General features: G+C 37.9%; 1 protein-coding gene across 2 annotated transcripts in view; it reads right to left on the bottom strand.

Moving 5' to 3' along the window:
• Positions 1–17,151, bottom strand: part of OTOGL (otogelin like) — a 137,209-nt gene that overhangs the window by 82,628 nt on the left and 37,430 nt on the right. For both annotated transcript variants that reach the window (XM_059404684.1, XM_059404683.1), the window contains exons 15-22: positions 16,955–17,100; positions 15,725–15,848; positions 13,893–14,070; positions 10,117–10,241; positions 7,031–7,240; positions 4,211–4,376; positions 3,302–3,376; positions 1,390–1,442 (exon numbers count right to left, since the gene is read on the bottom strand). In XM_059404684.1, coding sequence (XP_059260667.1) covers positions 1,390–1,442; positions 3,302–3,376; positions 4,211–4,376; positions 7,031–7,240; positions 10,117–10,241; positions 13,893–14,070; positions 15,725–15,848; positions 16,955–17,100 — 1,077 coding nt within the window. The remainder of the gene's footprint in view (positions 1–1,389; positions 1,443–3,301; positions 3,377–4,210; positions 4,377–7,030; positions 7,241–10,116; positions 10,242–13,892; positions 14,071–15,724; positions 15,849–16,954; positions 17,101–17,151) is intronic.

Genomic DNA, 17,151 nt, shown 5'->3' on the forward strand with positions numbered 1-17,151 from the left:
TCCAGGAAGATTTTCTATTGTTTCCTACATTTCAGAAACTTATTTGGAGTTGGAAAACCTTCTCTGCTTTCCACAGAGCAATAACTAAACAACTATTGTATCATTTTCTAAAGTCAAGAATCAGGGTATTTGGATTAATCCAAACATACACTTTCAATTTCTTGAAGACTGGTACGATACATACTTACACTCTTACAAAGCCATGTGTTTCCAATGAACACATGATAGGTTCAGGTCCTCCCCTCTGAGTCATTACTTAGATCAGTCCTCAATAGAGTGTAGAAGTACAAAAGGAGACATAATTATAGGCAGTATAGGGGTTACATAGCCTTCCAGAAAGCTTTTGGGCTCAGAGAGATTCAGTAAGTTGCCTCCTTGGGGCCAATGGGATCAAATGGTGTGGATTCCTCTGTGAGAAGTCTGGCCACCTGGACTTTCCCTTTTTAACCTGAAGCCACCCTGAAGCAGATAGGGCAGAGCAAGGATGGCCCATTAATACTGAATATGTGTGTGGTCCATGAACACAGCCCATAAAGAAGCCTAGATAGTTTGAATCTTCGTAAAGCAAATGCAGAGCATATAAAGCGAAGCAAATTTATTATAAATATATACAAGACCATACGAATAATTAAAAACAACAGCTCCATTTTATCAGCCTGCCCTCATTCTATCCATTAAAATCAATGAAGGCATTGTTGTTGTTATTTGTCTGGAATTTCTACACCATGACTAAAAACTTGAGGCTTTGTAGTGGTGAAAATAAATAATAGGTAGGGTACTTTAATATATAGGACTTTCAGGAATGATATGTAAGAGGAATATAACATTCTAAAGAGAGATGGCAGTAGATGTCATTTTGCAAGCCATGTTTACCTGATGGCTGCTGGTCCTGGAGTCTAAGAACCAGTGGCAGTGGCAGCAGAAATGTAGAATCTTGGGCATCACCCCTGACCAGCTTGATCAGAATTAATGTTTCACCAGGGTCCCCAGGAGATTGTGTATACATTACACCTGGGAAGTCCTGGTTTAGAGTAGTTTCCCAATTTCCAGTCCAGCTGGTTTCAACAGATGCCTGGATACATGAGCCTAAAGCCTTTGGTGTAGTCCCTGAAGTCGTTCTGGGGTGGGCGGCCTGTAGGCAGCATCCCTGGGTTGAACAGCTCTGCCCCTCCGCAGCCTTGTCAGTTCACCCCAAGATGTCCTACAAATATTATAATTATCAACATGAAAAAACTAAGGAAGCACTGGAGCACCATGCTGAGGAACACTCCCAAGGCTACGTATTCATGCATCTTGGCAAGGTGGGCTGCGATGGATTTATGACTTCCAGAAAAATGGGAAAGGTGTTAGAGCTGCGTTCTTTAAGGAAAACACCTATCTCGATCTTACCAGTAGAGGGCGTTGCTGGTTCATCACATTTCACGGTCCCATTGGAACACTGGCTGGCAGAGGTAAACAAATAGTTAATTTATGAAGCCACACCTCATTTTTTTTCTGTATTTCAAAAACAATCTATTGTGCAAGCACTGATTGGATAGACAGATAAATGTTACTTTTTCCACATTTTTTTTTTTTTAATAAATGGGTTATTGGTTTAGGCCCAATTTGAAAAAAATTATTTCGGTTCATTTTTTATCAAACACGTATGTCGGGGGCACTGCAATGGGCATAGGGAATACAAAACCCAAAATTCATGGTCTTCACCCAAGTACTTATATTCTAGTAAGAAAGGAAAACATACAAATAAAAAATGTATGCAGTATGACATATACAATAGAGAAATATGCTCAAAATATGAAAATAAAGCGCCGAAAAATGTCTTAAAATCTCTTGGCAACTGACATCAAGATAGTCAAAGACGGTAAAGCCTGGACAGTCTTAAAGAATTGGATGTAGGTGATGATATGGATAAAGCAGGAAGGCTATAACACTCAGGGGAGATGTGGTACAAAGCAGTGTTCTGTGTGACAAAGTACAATGCAAGAAGTGACAGGAGATGCAGATGGCAAAGAGGCCAAGGTCAACCTCATTAAGATGCTAAGCCTTTATCCCAGAGACCTTAAAAGGAGAGGTAAAAAGGTCGGCTCCAATTCTAGAAAACTCCTTCTGGCAACAGTATTGAAGATAGAGTGCAGTCACATTTCCCTTGCAACTTAAGATCTAAATTCAGGGCATAAAGCAAACCAAATCAAGCAAGATTAATCTTGAAAGTCCTTTAAAAAGATAGCACTTAACTATATGTCCATTTTAAAAAAATCACGAGTTCTCAAGAACTCCATCATAAACAGCGTTTATTTCAGCTTTGGACCAGATCATGCGTTCTATATTTGAGCCCAGGTTACATGAAACATACGCTTATGCATCATGTAACTGAGCTGACACCCAGAGGTACAGTTCTCTCTCACTGGGCATGGCAGAGGGGAACCAAGGGATCTCGGGGCCCAGATCCAGGTTTTCCATATCATATGTTCCCTGGGACATAGGGTTACAGGGGTGAGTGTTTGAATAACAGACACCAAACCCTTAGAAGGGTACCAGAACTGCAGAACATGCACAGTGAGGCTTAGATATCATTATTACCATTATTATTACTGTTATCTGCTGTCTATTATTATCTGCTGGTTCCTGTGGTGCAACTGAAAGATGGAGATTGGGAGTTGGATGGAGATCCATGCGGACTACTGCATGGATGTGTGTGCATTTTTAACGAACAGGTTAGGACAGGAAAGAGTGTTATCCTATTAATAAGTGCTCTCTTGCTAGGATCGATGTCACTAGGGAGGAGGTTCACTGATTTCAGCATGAGATATCAGCTGGTCAGTCCAACTAAAATCCCTCAGCAACTTGCAATCTTTCTTTCTTTCTTTTTTTTTTTTTTTTAAGAGAGAGAGAGCACAAGCAGGGGGAGAGGCAAGCAGAGGGAGAAGCAGGCTCCGTGATGAGCAAGGAGCCCAGTGCAGGACTCGATCCCAGGATCCCAGGATCATGATCCAAACTGAAGGAAACCACTTAACCCACTGAGCCACCCAAGTGCCCCAACTTGCAGTATTTCTGAGAACCAAATCCCTCAAAGGGCTTCCATTTCGCTGCATGCCACTACAATTAGTAACTGTTTTCTGCAGTTATGAGTACAAGACTTAGGCATTCTGGGCTGAAATGTAATATACATATGGAAAAAGCCACATAAAGGTTATCTCTATATTTTAAATCACAGAAGTCATTTTTAAAATCACAATTTGGGTTAAAGGAGTCTATTAGTTCTTGTTGTCAAGTATAAGCCCCATCATTGAAATAAATCTACCATAAGCCCGACGGTGTTGGGATGAGCTCCCCGGGTTGATAAATGCTGCCCCTATAATGACACCGGCAGTGAAATCTATAAAAAAAAAAGGGGGGGGGAGGGGAGTTAAGTTAATAAAATAGTATATACATAAAAAAAAATCCACGAAAATTCATGCAGCCCTTCTGCTCTGTATTGGTCATTGTAAGGTGCACACTGAAGATGACCCTATCCATTGCCTGTACACAGTTCTACCATATTAATGGTGGGAACTGTTTCCCTGGGGAGTGTCGTGCAGCTTCAGATCATGTTTCCTACATACAGAAGCTCTAGGGTGTTAGTCACAGTACAGACTATGTTGTTTAAGTCACAAAAACGTCCCCGAATGCACTTCAGAGAAACATAATCGATATACCATCCCGCCCTACGTGCAAGACAAAAGTCCTGATCTCACAGGAGATGTCAGGACGTTCTGAGCGCTGACAGACAATCCTGCTCCTGAAATTTGTCACACGACAGTGAAACAAAAACCTTATTATTAATTTTGATGTGGTAAAAACAAGCAGGGATAAATGTTGGGATTAACCATCACTTTCCTTCGCTGTTTCTACAGCTATTGGTGAACATGGGCAGGGTTAAAAATAAGTCAGTAAAGGTAAAGACAGCAAGAAAGATTAATGACACAGCTTACAAGCAGATCTTTGCCTATATGCATACTTGTGTAGGGGGAAAGTGGTTATTCAATAATGGAGAAAATTTATTTCCCAGTAAATGGTGCTGAGTTGGTTAAATTTGAAAAAAGAAAGAAAGAAAAAGAAAGAAAGAAAAGAAAAGAAAGGAAAAGAAAAGAAACAAAACAAGCATGCAAGCCCATTTAACCTGTAAGGACAAAGAGACCCTGGAGCCCGGCAGCCCATTCCTGTGACTTACATGGGCACACAAAAGCTAAGCGTGTCTTCATAGTATTTGCCTTCCGGACAGTTGCAGCCTTCAGCGCAGTCGTCATTACACTGCTTGGGGGCGGCGAGGGCAGTGCAGGAGCGCCGACAAAAGGAGGAGCAGTGATGGTACAGCATGCCCTTCTGGCATATGACCCCTAGGATGAAGGAGCAACAGTGAGAAGGACTGCCCCAGGAGGCAGAGACATTTATGCTGGGTCATAGGCCTCTGATAGAAGCATGAAAAACCAAGATACATTATACATCGGTAAACCTTAGAACATTCCATAATCCTATAATAGAAATAGTAAACAAGGGTGCCTGGATGGCGTAGTCACTCAGCATCTGCCTTCAGCTCAGGTCATGATCTCAGGGTCCTGGAATTGAGTCCCACACTGTGGGGCTCCCTGCTCAGCAGGGAGCCTGCCTGTCCCTCTTCTTCTGCCCCTCTCCCCTGCACCCTGCTTGTGCTCATGCTCTCTCTCAAATAAATTTTTTAAAAAATTATTTTTAAAAAGATATATATATTTATTTTATATATATTATATTTTTATATATATTTCTTTATATAGAAAGAAATAATAAACAAATAAGCAAATAAATAAAATGCTTACAGTTGGCCCTTGAATAATATGGGTTTGAACTACACGGGTTGGTCCACCTATACTTGGATTTTTTCAATAAATAAAGAACAGGAGTAAATGTATTTTCTTTATGATTTTCTTAATAACATTGTCTTTCCTCTGGCTTGCTTTATTATAAGAATATACTACATAATACATAAGCAAAATGTGTGTTTTTTGACCATTTATGTTATCTGTAAGGCTCTGGGCAATAGTAAGCTATTAGTAGCTAAGTGTTACCGGGAGTCAAAAGCTATACATGGATTTGGAGTGTGTAGGTGGTGGGGAATCAGTACCCCCAACTCCCACATTGTTCAAGGATCAACTGTATTTGCCTCAATAGAAGTGTAACAGATGTATAAAGTTTCTATTTTGAAACATTCTGAAGTGTGACATTCCATAACAGTCTAACAATCTGTACTATATTCTTTTAATATATAAGGTATTTGCAAGTCCAAATAAACTTTCTGTCCTCACATTTTAAATCTATTGCTGCTATACTGACATCATCTTGTTTGTGACATTCTTTAAAGATAAGTAACCTTTAAGTCCTCTACAAATAAGGCAAAAGTTGGCTTAATTGATTCATACTCATAGATCTTACTTTTCACTTTCTGAATCATGTTCCTACTTTTTTCTAAACCTTCCCAATTTCTCTTTAGACCAACCCAAATTGGTTATAGTAGACAAGGTAAAATAATCTAAAAACACACCTGTAAAAAAACTAAAAAAACACAGACCTGTACCCCTGGGGATAAAAATATATGTTTATAAAAAATAAAAAATTAAAAAAAAAATAAAAAAAAACCTAGAGGGGTGTCTGGGTGGTTCAGTCAGTTGAGTTTGGGGTCTACTTGAGATTCTCTCATTCTTCCTCTGCCCCTCCCCCAGCTTGTGTTCTCTCTCTCTCAAATAAATAAAATCCTTTTTTAAAAAAAAAAAAAACTAAAAACAGCTAGATAAAATATAATGGAAATTATGTTAAATGTATAATTGATCCTGTGAGGAAAAAGTGGGCAAGGGGTTATCTCCCCAGATACCAGATGTGAAGAGGGAAATAAAATCCAGAACTTAGAGAAGAGAAAGGGAGAATGAGTCCCAGTAATCTTGAACCTTACATTTAACTCATGTAGGAAAGGGAAATGAGAGTTGATCCTTCACAAGGCAAGGAACTGGGAGAACTTTAACTTGGCTCTCAGAAAAGCTCCTTCCTCAGTTAAAAGACATACTACAGCAGAGGTCAGCAAACTTTTTTTGTAAAGGGCCAAGTGGTACATGGCCTCAGCTTTGGAGGCCATACACACAGTCTCTGTCACAACTATTCAACTCCATCCTTATAGCTCCAAAGAAGCCATAGACAATATGGAGGTATATGGGCAATAAGCTTTATTTACAAAAATATAGAAAGCTCAAAGGTATCATTTGCCAACTCCTGAACTAGAAGAAATTGGATCATAGTACAGGAAGAGGCCAGGAAATCTTCTCTGATTCTGTGGGGTGTCTGATGAAATAAAGTATCCTCTGAGAAATTAAATCTCAGATTTACATCCTGTGCAGTTTGGTATATGAATTTACATTACTTTTGTACTTACATTATTTTTATCTTAGAAAGCCCAAGCTGACAAATTACTATCAAAACTGGCCAGCCATCCCCCTGCAGCAATAGGAAAAAGCTTAATGAAACCTGTAGCAGGGCGTGGGGATGGAAAGGTGGAGAGAGTAACACTCCTGAAACCCAGGGGCTGCAAGCTTCTAACAGCGGCAGGGCAAGGGGTAGCCCTTATATACATGAACTCATAAAAAATTACAGATCATATAAAGAAAGGACACAATCTACCATGAATGAGACAACAGACACCATAAGCCATGAGGTTGAACTTGAGATAATTGCCTGTTGTGTATTTACCTACAAATCGCCTATATTTTCCAATACTACGATGTGACATTTCTATGATAAATTTTTTCAGATTTTTCACATTATTTCTGCTGCATATCTCAAACCATGCTGTTATAACTCTAATTTTGCTTATAATAAAAATATTTTTAAAAATTTGTCTTATCCTATATAGTTCTAATTTTAAGAAGTGAAGTACTTCGTTTGTTTTTCACGTTTGCACACTAGAAATGATTACACAAAAATCTCTAAAGTGTCATCTGATCATCTTTATCTGTGCTGTCATCATACTCACCACAGAACGAAATCTGAGCTCTGAAATCGATGATAATACCACGCTGGCCACAGAGGTAGGCGTAGTGGGCAAGAGCATTGCAGAGACAGACGCTTCCACACTTGCAAGCATCATGGCGGCACAGCTGATAGTACAGCCCGGGGCTGATGTAGATGTGGCAAGCCGCGAAGAGCTCTCGGTGGATAACATCACAATGTGCTGCATATCCAACTAACAGACAACCCCCCCCCCAAATCCATTAGCACCTCATTTATTAGTCTAGATCATACCGCTAAGTTCCAAGTTCCAGAACTATCTAAGCATCTTGCTTTTCTAGGAACATACTGAATTGCCGTATTATTTTCAACAAGAATCACTATTTTCCATTTATGCTGTTTTGTGGGTTTGTTTTTACCTTTAGTGATATTGATGGCAGCCCTTATTCCATACCTAATAAGCTTTTAGCCAAAAAAGAAAAAAAAAAAAAAAGAAAAAGAAGAAGAAGAAGAAGTATTGTGTTATAGCTGAGTAAGAGAAGTAACAGAAGGGTCAATAGAAATGGCCTCAATCACTCCATTGTCTGTGGATCTTCATAGAAAATTGTCCCAACTGTGCTGTAAAGAATTGGTGAGTATTGGAAGGCTTATCTCCAGACAGCCACACACAGTGAGAGTGGTGCCAGACTGCGGATGCTGTAGCAACTCCCCAGAATACACAATTATCCAGGAAGGATTGGCAAACATCTCATTCCAATGAAGTCTCTGGGGTGAATGTACTGTGGCAGTTACCATACAGTCATCGAATACAATGTCTGCACAAGGCACAATGTCTGGCAAATATTAGGAGCTGAAAAATGTCTGATAAGTGAACCTAGGAATGCATGAATAAATGAATCATGAATAGAAATTAGGGATTGGATCACATGCTAACGGCCATGAAATATAACTACCAAGCCATTTTGGGAGGTTTGTGTAACCATTTCTTGAAATTTATTGACTTTTCCCTTTAGAATGACTGATCAGATAGAAATGATGCAAGTAACCAAGTTTGACAAAGCAATCTAGATCCCATCTTTCTAAAAACAAACAAACAAACAAAACACCTGAACCCAGCCATAAAAAAGAATGAAATCTTGCCATTTGCAATGACGTCGATGGAGCTAGAGGGTAAATAATAAGGTAAGCGAAATAATAAGTCAGTCAGAGAAAGACAAATACCACATGATTTCACTCCTATGTGGAATTTAAGAAACTAAACAGATGAACATAGGGAGAAAACAAACCAAGAAACAGACGCTTAACTATAGAGAATAAACTGAAGGTTGCCAGAGCGGGGGAGGGGGGAGGGTGTGGGGGAGGGATCAGCTAAATGGGTGATGGGTATGAAGGAAGGTACTTGTGATGAGCACCAGGTGTTATATGTAAATGATGAATCACCTCTACACCTAAAACTAAGATTACACTGTATATTAACTAACTGGAATTTTCTTAAAAATCTGAATTTATTTTGAGTATTTTAAATATATTTATCATTGATAAGGAAATGTATGGTAATTTCTGAATATTATATTTTGCATGGCTATGCATATATATATGAAAACAGGTAACTTAGACTATAACAACTATAATAGCATTCTGTTGGCAAGCATTTTCCTAATCCGCAAGAACTCCAAAACAAAGGAATTCAACGGTGGGGCTTTTACTATGTGCCCTAAAGATTTGTAGATCAAAAAATATTCTTACTAGCATTAAGTAAAAGGATGCCTCAAGAAGATCCTTGTGACAAACATCCTTCAAAATCCACTTCAGAATTATTGATTTGTATCTATTTTCCTTTATTGGGGATCTTTCTATGCTTACCTATTTGAAGTTTTAAAAACTGGGTCATGGCAAAGGTGAAGAAGGATAATATCTAGACTAAATGTCATGGAAGACATGAGACAGGGGAATAAAAGTGATTAGACATATAATAAAAGTGATTTTATAAAAGGGAAGTCATAAAAGACCAGGGGGAATTTGAATTTATCCTTTAGACTCTATTCCCACATTTACATGTTATTAAAAAAAAATTAAGTTGCTGCAATATCAAAGAGAGAATCTAGAAAATTAGAAACAAACTGAGCAAGACTGATGGAAGGAGAAAGAACTCTATTAGTAGAAATTTGAGGACAGAACAAGGGAGAAAGTATCATTAAATGGGAGCGAGATTAAAAGTATTGAGTTATGGAGACCACAAGACTTTAGTCTAATCCTCTTACTCTAGATAGGAAAAATGACCACAGGAGTTAACAATCTTCTACAAGTTTAGAAGCTAGGTTAGACAGAACAACAGCACTGAAAATATTATCTTGTATTCTTTCCAGGATATCAAAACTGTACGTTAATAATAAGGACCATACGATAATCAACAAAATCCTTCTGAACAGCCACTACAAAATCCAGAGATTTTTATGAGTATGTGTGTGTATGTGTATACACACACACACACACACACACACACACACACATATATATATATATATATATATATATATATATAAAGTCTTCATTTGTTGATCAGTGAAATAGCATTTTACATAGTTTGCTATAGCTTTAGTACAAAAACACAGCCAAAAATTCTTGGCATGTTTGTTGCACTGTCATTGCAAATTGGAACTCTGGAGCATGACCATCTCAAATTGTTGCACACTTGATAGCACAGGCTTCCCTGGGTCACTGGCTCCTGCTTATGAAGCCAAAACTTGCCATACGATTAGGAACCTGTCTCATGATGGTAACAGAAGACTCTGCTTGAGTTGTCACACTACGGAACTGAAGTCGAACATTGCAAGCCGGTAACAGCATTATTACAGGATTTCCAGAGATTCTTTAGCATTTAAAGAATCTGAAACCTCCAAAAGTCTAGACCACATTCGTGAAGAGTGTGAAGATTCACAAACACCTAAAATAAGTACAGTTGTGAATGTGAACTAGTAAATAAAATAGTCATTTTCTGGAGTTCTTTTAAAAAAAAATAACCTAGATTAGATAAAGAGGCATATCTAATTCTCTGATTTTGTAAGATTACAGTAATATATGGAATTTCCTCATACATGAAGAAGGACTTACTATTTTGTTGATTAATGTTGCAGGGGTCCACCATAGGAACATGAACAGGTGCAAAACAAGTGGAGGAAACTCTCCAGGCATTGGCATGAAGTTGTGGGGTACCTTCTATCATGCCTGATGGAGAACTAGAGAGCCAAGATAATATGCATCTTAATCTTTCCCATTCATTTCATTTTTTCCTAGTCTTCCACTATCGAAAAGGAGGATACTATTTTTTTTAATTTACAAAATCTTAGAGGCTAAAATATTCTATTTTTTTAAAATTATACATGCAGTAGCTTTCTGTTATTAAGACTTTATAATGTGTCCCATTGTGGACATTCATAGTTTTATTTAATAATCACCTCAGCCTTGTGAAGAAAATATAATTTCCATTTTAAGGAGAAAGCAAGCAATGCAGAAGCTCAGAGAAATAATAATCATTCAGCTGATAAGTGTCACAGCCAAGATTCAAATCCAGTTCTGACCATTTTAATGAAACATCATTCACACACTAATCACTAATGTGTGTTTGGTCTAGAGTTCATGGGCAGAGGTAGAGATAGGTAGTTCCCATGATTCTTTTTAGTGTAAAAGCAAATGCCCCAAATATAAATAGCCTATATTTCTGACTGAGTATTTCATTTCCATGACGTGCACTGAAATACCGAGGTACCATCTTGAAATTACCAAACAAACCAAAAGAAAATTGAGGGAAAATGGTATAAAAGGCATACTTCATTTGCGGTTGCTCACTTCCTCAGTTTCCTCAGTTTCCTCAGCAAAACAAATCAGGCTTATAAATCACAACAACACTGAAGAGCTGAACACTAAGATGCCCCCTCCCACAGCCATCAAGATTTACTAACTCACCAACCAGTACTTAGTAAGTGACAATCCCTACTGGGCACTGTAAGGCACATTGTCAAAACTACCTAGAGAATCAGGATGGGCTAGGTCTCCCATGGGAAGTTCTGACCAAGTAAAAGTTGACTAATGAAAGCCCCAACAACATGGCCAAAGAGTGGAGTAGGATTTTTCTCAGCTTTCTTTATTGTCCTAAATGAAGTGCTATGATTACCATTGACCTTAGTCACTAGGAACTATATGGAGCTTCTTACCAGATAGTGGCTGAGAGAGAATTAAAAGGAGTTTCATAAACCATTCCACAACACTTCCCCAACCTCACCCCCTTCCTATCCCTCAAAATTAAACCATTCTAGAACTGTAAAGGATTATAACAAACACCTAACCACAAATCTCCTTTTGTTCAAACAAGAACACCGAGACTCAAAGAAATTGAAGAGCGTTAGTTAGCTCTTTTCTTTCCCTCTCCTTCCCTCTTCACCCCTGCAAAGGACAATGAAATAGGTCAAGGTGATGGGTGTAGTCAGGATTCCCAGGAGGAACTGACTCAGAGCATGGTTCTCTTATTTCACTGAACTGACTTAAAAACAATAAATACAAAAAAAAAAAAAAAAAAAGAACCACAATGTAGACCCATTAACTTACTGCATTTTATAAAATATCCTATAGCTCACCAAATTGAACTTGAGTTAAATTTAATTTAACTCGCCATATTTAACAAGATTTTCAAGTAATTAATATTTTCCATTCCACTATGTTTGCAGATTCGCATTAACCTTTATGAAATAAAGAACTTTAACTGTTTTGTTGGAAAGCTAAACATTGCTCAGAAGTTATCTCTGCCCCTGAAATATTATCCTGCACTGTTATCACGCCTGAATGTTTATACACAGAGGAGACTGGTGTCTTAGAAAAAGGCAGACAGATCTGCCACCTGTTAAACATTGACTGCTAACCCATTCTGATAAACAAAGAAGAGAAACAAGGCTTCAAGTTCTTTTCTGCACATTTTAGCCCAGCCACTTAATAGAGTCTATTTCATGAATGTGATGAAGATATTGATATTCTGAGCTACAAATAAATGAAACATAATGAACTAAATAAGCTGAAAACAAATTAGTCACCCAGAAGAAAAGATTAAATAAATTCTCTTCTGAAATTTAAAATTTCAAGTGCCGGTTCTCCTTGTCTTTGCAAATTCTCTTCTTGGTGCCCTGTTAAAAGTCCTACTTCCAAAAAATAAAACAAGGATAAACTAGAGAGAGAGACAAACCATAAGAGACTCTTAATCTCAGGAAACAAACTGAGGGTTCCTGGCGGGAAGGGAGTTGGGAGATGGGGTTACTGGGTGATGGACATTAAGGAGGGCACATGATATAATGAGCACTGGGTGTTTTATAAGACTGATGACTCATAGGCCTGTATCTCTGAAACTAATAATACATTATACATTAATTAATCGAATTTAAAGTTTAAAAAGTTTTAAAAAAAAACAACGTACCTCCATGTAGTTCAACTATCTACTTTATGTTAGTTCCTAGGAACAGAAGGATCGAGAATTTGATCCTCCTTCTCAAAGCCATTTTAAGTGGAAACCAGACAGATAAGGGACAGATTTTCATTTTCATAGATAGTAGTCAAAGTTAACTTTGTCTGGTGGGATGTGAGCTCATGTTTTGAAGCAAATAAATTCTGAATTGGGTTAAACAACATATAGGAATTCACGAGAAAGACTTGGAAGCAGAAGAAATCCCAAATAGCAAAAATATGCAGAAGTCTTTTAAAAAATAGGGTATTGGAAAAAAATTTTAATATCATATTTGAGGAATGGCTTGTCCATGAAATAGTCCCTGGCTACACAGTCCACACTGACCTACTCCAAATCCAGCTATGTTTCTAGCCACCACCGCACAGCTCAATAATTAACATCTTGGAATTACCTCAGTGTTTTTATATATAGCTGATTAATACCTTGGGTCGACCTAATTATTTCTGGAAGGCTGCTATCCCCTCCTGACCTGCAATACAAGCTGCCTGAGGATGGGAACCATGTGACCCTGCTTCAGCTGTCTTATGGTGCTTAGCAGAAGAACAGGGACCCAGAGCATTTTCACTAAATTATACACTGTATCTTCTCACAGGTGGGCGAAACTGCTTCGCCAGTACACGGGGTACAGTTGTACTATACTGCTTTTCTTCTGATGAAACACCAACTATCATAAAAGCCAGGTGACCTAGATGCCAAAAGGTAGGTGTAGAGGTATCATTCATACCAAAGGATATTCATATTTTTAAGGTATAACTTACTATCATTAATAGCCAATGATACTAAGATGTTTTTCTTTTGGGCACCTGGGTGGCTCAGTGAGTTAGAGCCTCTGCCTTCAGCTCAGGTCATGATCCCAGGGTCCTGGGATCGAGCCCCACATCGGGCTCTCTGCTCAGCAAGGAGCCTGCTTCCACCTCTCTCTCTCTGCCTGCCTCTCTGCCTACTTGTGATCTCTCTCTGTCAAATAAATAAATAAAATCTTTGGGAAAAAAAGATTTTTTTCTTTTTAAAGCAGTGCATGTTCAAAAATAAAATACTGTTAAGCTTGACTGGTGCCGGGGGAGACAATCAGAGGTGGATATTCTGTGGGTTAGCCCACAGACTCTGAGTCACACCACCCAAAGCCAAAGCCCAGCTCCACAATATTTGGGCTAAATGACTTTGAGCTATTTACTTGCCACTTTGGGGCCTCTGTGAGTTTCTTGATCTATAAAACAGAGCTACTAATCAGGGGATTGCCATAAAGTTTAAATAGATGATCATGTAAAGCTCTCGGAACAGTGATGATTAAGCTATTATTAGTTAAGTAAATGATTTCAATGAAAGAATTTGTATCCTCTAAATTACTAGTCATTAAATCATGTCCAGAAATGATACTTACAGGAAATCATCCCTTATGTTCCCATTAAAAGTGCCACACAGACCTAGTGTTCTCCTTTTCCATGCACTAGTGAGCTGAATATAAATTCTTTCTCCATCTATAGCAAACAGAATCTTTAAACCAAATGTGGTTTTTAGAAGAATAAATAAGGATGACAGAGTTTGAATTTCAACGATTCCTGTGGGCAAAGAACATACATAAATCAGCTCTGAGATTCATAGGTAGTGTTGGGAAATGCTAGTGTACAACACAAGAACTCTTCTTTCAAGAGACTGGAACCTAGAATTTAAAAAAAAGTTGAAACATTTTTAAAAAGAGAGAGAGAGAGGGCAGGGCATGGAGCCAGCAGGCTCCCAGTTCCTGTTCCTATGTTCCAGGGACAATTTTTGCCACCTTGTTCTTTCTTTTTTCCCATTTTTCTTCTATCTCTCCTTTCTGGATCTTCAGCAGATCTTTTTAATAGGTTATCATGTTCACAGGTTATTTCAGTTGGCAAGCATCTCTTGGCAGGTGTGGACAGTCCTTAGCATTTGAAGTCTGTCCTTTTTTTTTTTAACATCCTCCACAAACTGGTCATGATTCAATAAGGAAGTGGCACTTTCCTCAAAAATTCCTCATTCCCTTGAGTCTTTCAGCAAAAAGGGGAGCACAGGACTTGAGATGTATCATTTTATGACACCTTTAGGGACAAGAAACTTGTGTTCAGGTCTGAAGTGATGACTTTTGCTGGCACAGGAGTCGCTCTTGTATCCCTATCATAATTTCTGCCATCAGTCTGGTTGCCACACCCAAAAATCAGAGATTCATTCTTTGATCACTTTGTTTTCCATGTTACCCTTCCCCGACCAGTCGCCAGCTTCAGACCACTTTTTTTTCCCTAAGTAATTTTTCAGTCTGTCCTCTTTCTATCTCTACTGTCCCTGCCTTACACCAATTCCTCCTCCTTCCCTGCCCTACTTCAGTATCATTGTAATACTCTCCAGGTTTCCTGCTAGCATATCTTAAAGCCGTTTCCACATGGTTGCCATAATGGTCTACCAAAAAAAAAAAAAAAGACTGTATCAGTCTTCTCACTAACATTATATATTTGGTTGAACCATATGAGATTGTTATCTTTGTACATAAAAATGTCAAATAATGATAATTTCATATTCAATTTCTTATCAAGTTCAACTTCCTTAGCATGACCATGTAATTCATAATACAAATTGGGACGTCTTTAGGAGTGAGGGTACTAACAATAACTATGCTGGAACACAGGCAGAAACAAGAAAACCGTAATGATGCCTGGCATATAAGGCTTTCTCCAGTCTTCATTCCACCTCCTATGTCTCTCTTCTCAATCTCCATGACCCTCTTCAGGTGGTAGGGGTCCCAAGCTAGTTATGATATACCCTAAACATACCACAGAGTTCTACACCTCCTTGCTTTGCACAAAACCCTTTCCCCACTTACTTCATCCTGATAATCCTCAGATTTGAATGCTGAACAAAACATCACCTCTTTCAGGAAACTTGCCTGACTATACCTGGACACTCCTGCTCAAGGTTGGGTAAGGTGCACTCACTTAGACCCCCAAAGTCCCTGTGCATATCTTTGAGTTTATCCTATTTTATGTAAGTGGCTCTTGGCTTGCATCTCTCCTCTTGCAAACTCCAGTCCACTTGAGGTGAACACTAGTTCCAACAACCACGGCCATCTCTGAGATGTCTAGCTGAGGACCTGGCAACACATAGGAGCTCAAATGTTAGGTTAATCAGCCGATGGGAGAAAACTTCATTTAGCTGGTTTTATTGTTGTTAACATAGGGAAAGAACATCATAGCTTCTTACCATTCAGATTGAAGCCTTGGTTAGGACTGGTAAGGATCTGTCCTCCCCTACTTATGGTCACTTGTTTGTTAAAATCATCCTCCAGAATCAGAGTTATAGACTGAAGGCAGACCAAGCCAAGGTTCTGCGTAAAAAATCAAATCATCAGTTAAACAAATGAGAGGGAGATAGAGACACAGAAAGAGACCATGATAGTAGGGGAGGGGAATGAGGAAAAGTAAAGGAGAGACAGGGGGGAAGACAGGAGAAAGAAAGTGCACAGATGTAACCATTTCTGGCATGTAGAAGGCTTGAGTATAAGTAATATCATAAAGTAATTACCACACAATCCATCTTCTATAACCCCATTCCTAATGAAATATGTATTTATGGAGTACCTTAAGTATACCATATTCATACCCATATTTTACATAGAACATTAAATAAAAATGTTCTCAACAAAGTGCCAATAATTAAGTTTTCCATAGTACATTGTTAAAGTACCATTCCAAACTCTTAAGTGGCATATTAGGCATAAAAAATTCAATCAGGAAAAGAACAAAGAGAATTAAGATTCTATGTAGAAAGCTTATTCAGACTCTGATGTATTGCAAAGGAAAAAAATCAAACTTTAAAAAGCAAATAAAGTAGCTCAGAATTTTTATTGGAAATAACCATTTCACACTGTGATAAAAGTAGAAAATTAAAGATTTCTGCAAAATTTTGACTATCGGACTTAAGAGAGGAAAACCTCTGTGTCTTTACAGATAACTGATGTGTTTATTTGAAGAGAAGCTGTAAAATAAATATTTCAGCATGCTAAGAAATTTATCCCATCTATTTAGAATTTACGAAGCCTATTCACTGTCAAGAATCACCTTTTTAAAATAGTAGTTTTTGAAATAACCAAAACCTTAGGTCCATTGTGCAATCATACATGGAATACGCCAAAAACTGTACATACAAATACCATTTCTTAAGAAATAAAATACAATTACATATATAATAATCTAAAACATGTATGTTTTCATATTTTAATATCAAATCAGGATACATCATATAATCAATAGTGAAACAGATTATCAACATTTTTCTTTCTTTGTCAAATTGAGAATAATGATACATCTTAATAATTATTTTTGAAGAAAATAACTATTTATTCATATGATCCCTCTTCACCTAAAATGAAGCTTGAGTCCAAAACAAAACAAAATAAAGGACATTCCTCTGGCCATTTTGAGATGCTCCTACCTGTTCACAGTGAGCTTTCTGTAAAGTAATTGTGAATTTATCTTTTCCAGTTCCTTTCACAAGAATGTATTGGCACATTCCAATAAAAGAATAATGTCGACCATCAAACGTTGTAAAATGAGAATCACCCACAACGGAGCATTGAACTACCAAAAAAAAAAAAAATCATAAAAATAAGAAAAGACAAAAAGAATAAA

Source organism: Mustela nigripes, chromosome 6, assembly GCF_022355385.1.
Source record: "Mustela nigripes isolate SB6536 chromosome 6, MUSNIG.SB6536, whole genome shotgun sequence".
Classification (NCBI taxonomy): Eukaryota; Metazoa; Chordata; class Mammalia; order Carnivora; family Mustelidae; genus Mustela; species Mustela nigripes.